This window comes from Frankliniella occidentalis, unplaced genomic scaffold, assembly GCF_000697945.3.
Source record: "Frankliniella occidentalis isolate FOCC.00 unplaced genomic scaffold, Focc_3.1 Scaffold35, whole genome shotgun sequence".
NCBI lineage: Eukaryota > Metazoa > Arthropoda > Insecta > Thysanoptera > Thripidae > Frankliniella > Frankliniella occidentalis.
The window spans coordinates 383,983-385,341 of record NW_026267165.1 but is presented as its reverse complement, the minus strand read 5'-3'; the positions used below and the strand labels follow the sequence as shown (position 1 = coordinate 385,341).

General features: G+C 61.4%; 1 protein-coding gene across 3 annotated transcripts in view; it reads left to right on the top strand.

The window, feature by feature from the left end:
- The window catches only part of LOC113211506 (synaptotagmin-10-like), a 42,708-nt gene that overhangs the window by 37,722 nt on the left and 3,627 nt on the right, over positions 1 to 1,359 (top strand). For 2 of the 3 annotated variants that reach the window (XM_052266050.1, XM_052266049.1), the window contains exon 7: positions 7 to 178. The exons of the other annotated variant lie outside the window; for it this stretch is intronic. In XM_052266050.1, coding sequence (XP_052122010.1) covers positions 7 to 178 — 172 coding nt within the window. The remainder of the gene's footprint in view (positions 1 to 6; positions 179 to 1,359) is intronic. 3 annotated transcript variants of the gene reach the window in all.

The window sequence follows — 1,359 nt, the reverse complement described above, 5'->3', positions numbered from 1 at the left end:
CTGCAGACCCCTACGTCAAGGTGTACCTGCTGTGCCAGGGGAGGCGCATCAAGAAGCGCAAGACTACCGTGAAGCGCTCCTCCCTGGCGCCTGTCTACAACGAGGCGCTCGTGTTCGACGTGCCCGCCTCCAACGTAGAAGACGTGTCGCTAATCATCAAGGTCATCGACTACGACAGGTCAGTGCTCAGCAGCCTACTGTGCGCATTTTCATATTTTATCGGGGGGGGGGTGAGGGGAGGTCGCAGGCGTCCACGTGGGTTTCGCGGTCGGGCTCCGGTGGGTGGGTTTGAGGGGTGGGCGGATGTTTGCAAGCCTGCCTCCGATCAAGGTCGCACGCTCCTCGCCGCCCCCTCCACGCCCGAGCCCGCGGCCGATGCGCGCCGCGGCGCCTCTGTCTATAGCTCATTATTAGTGGGGCAGTAGTTGTTCGTGGCGAGCGGGGCGCTCTCGCCCGGGTCACGCCGCGCGCCACCACGTAACCGAATTGCTTTGGCGGGTAAACAATCTTGTGGTCCGACCAACTAGTTGAACCGCTCGGTCAACAGCGAGAACGGAGCTGAGCACCGCAGAGAGGGAGGGAGGGAGAGAGGAGAGAGGAGAGAGAGGTCCGGGAGGGCATGTATGGCGGACGGTATTGGACTGGCTGTGCGTGATCGGGCAACTCCACCGCCGAGACCGGTGGAGGCGGAGTGGGGGGGGGGGGGGTGCACGAGCTGCGCCCCGCACTGCAGGCAGCACGGGGGGAGGGGGGTCTGGTCTGGGTATGCAGCAGGACAGCTGCTGGCGCTTCATATGCCTGTTGTGCAGATTCTCTCTCGCTTGCTCTTGCTACCCGAGGCTGTCTCGTCCCCTCCCCTTTCATTTCTCTCTCTTTTTCCGCCCCTTTACCTCTTTTGAGCCTCTGAATACGGTCGTGTCCGGCTGGGTCCGCTGCTTCGGTCCGGTGGGTCTGTGCCGCTGTCCCTCCCGAGATCCTGGCTCAGCGTGAGAGAGGCCTGCAAGGTGCGGCTTGGGGGCGGGGTGGGGTGGGGCTTGGCGTGTCGTGGCGAGGTGTTCCATACTGCGTTGTGCAAATAGGCGTGCGGACCACGTGCCTCTACGATGGCCGTGAAGATGGGGTGGGGCGGGACTGACTCACGGTCATTGTATGAATAAGATGGCTGTGGAGGCAAACATGACCGCCGGATTTTGACCCCCCTCCCTCTCTCTTGCTCTCGCTTGCTCTCCCTCAATATTTCCCCACCCCCTCCCTCCCTTCCTCCCCGATATATTTTTTAGCTGCATCTTCATCTCCTTTTACTTTCAACATTATTCTACCCTCACCCTCACTACGTACTTGTGTTCTGTGCCCCCTCTC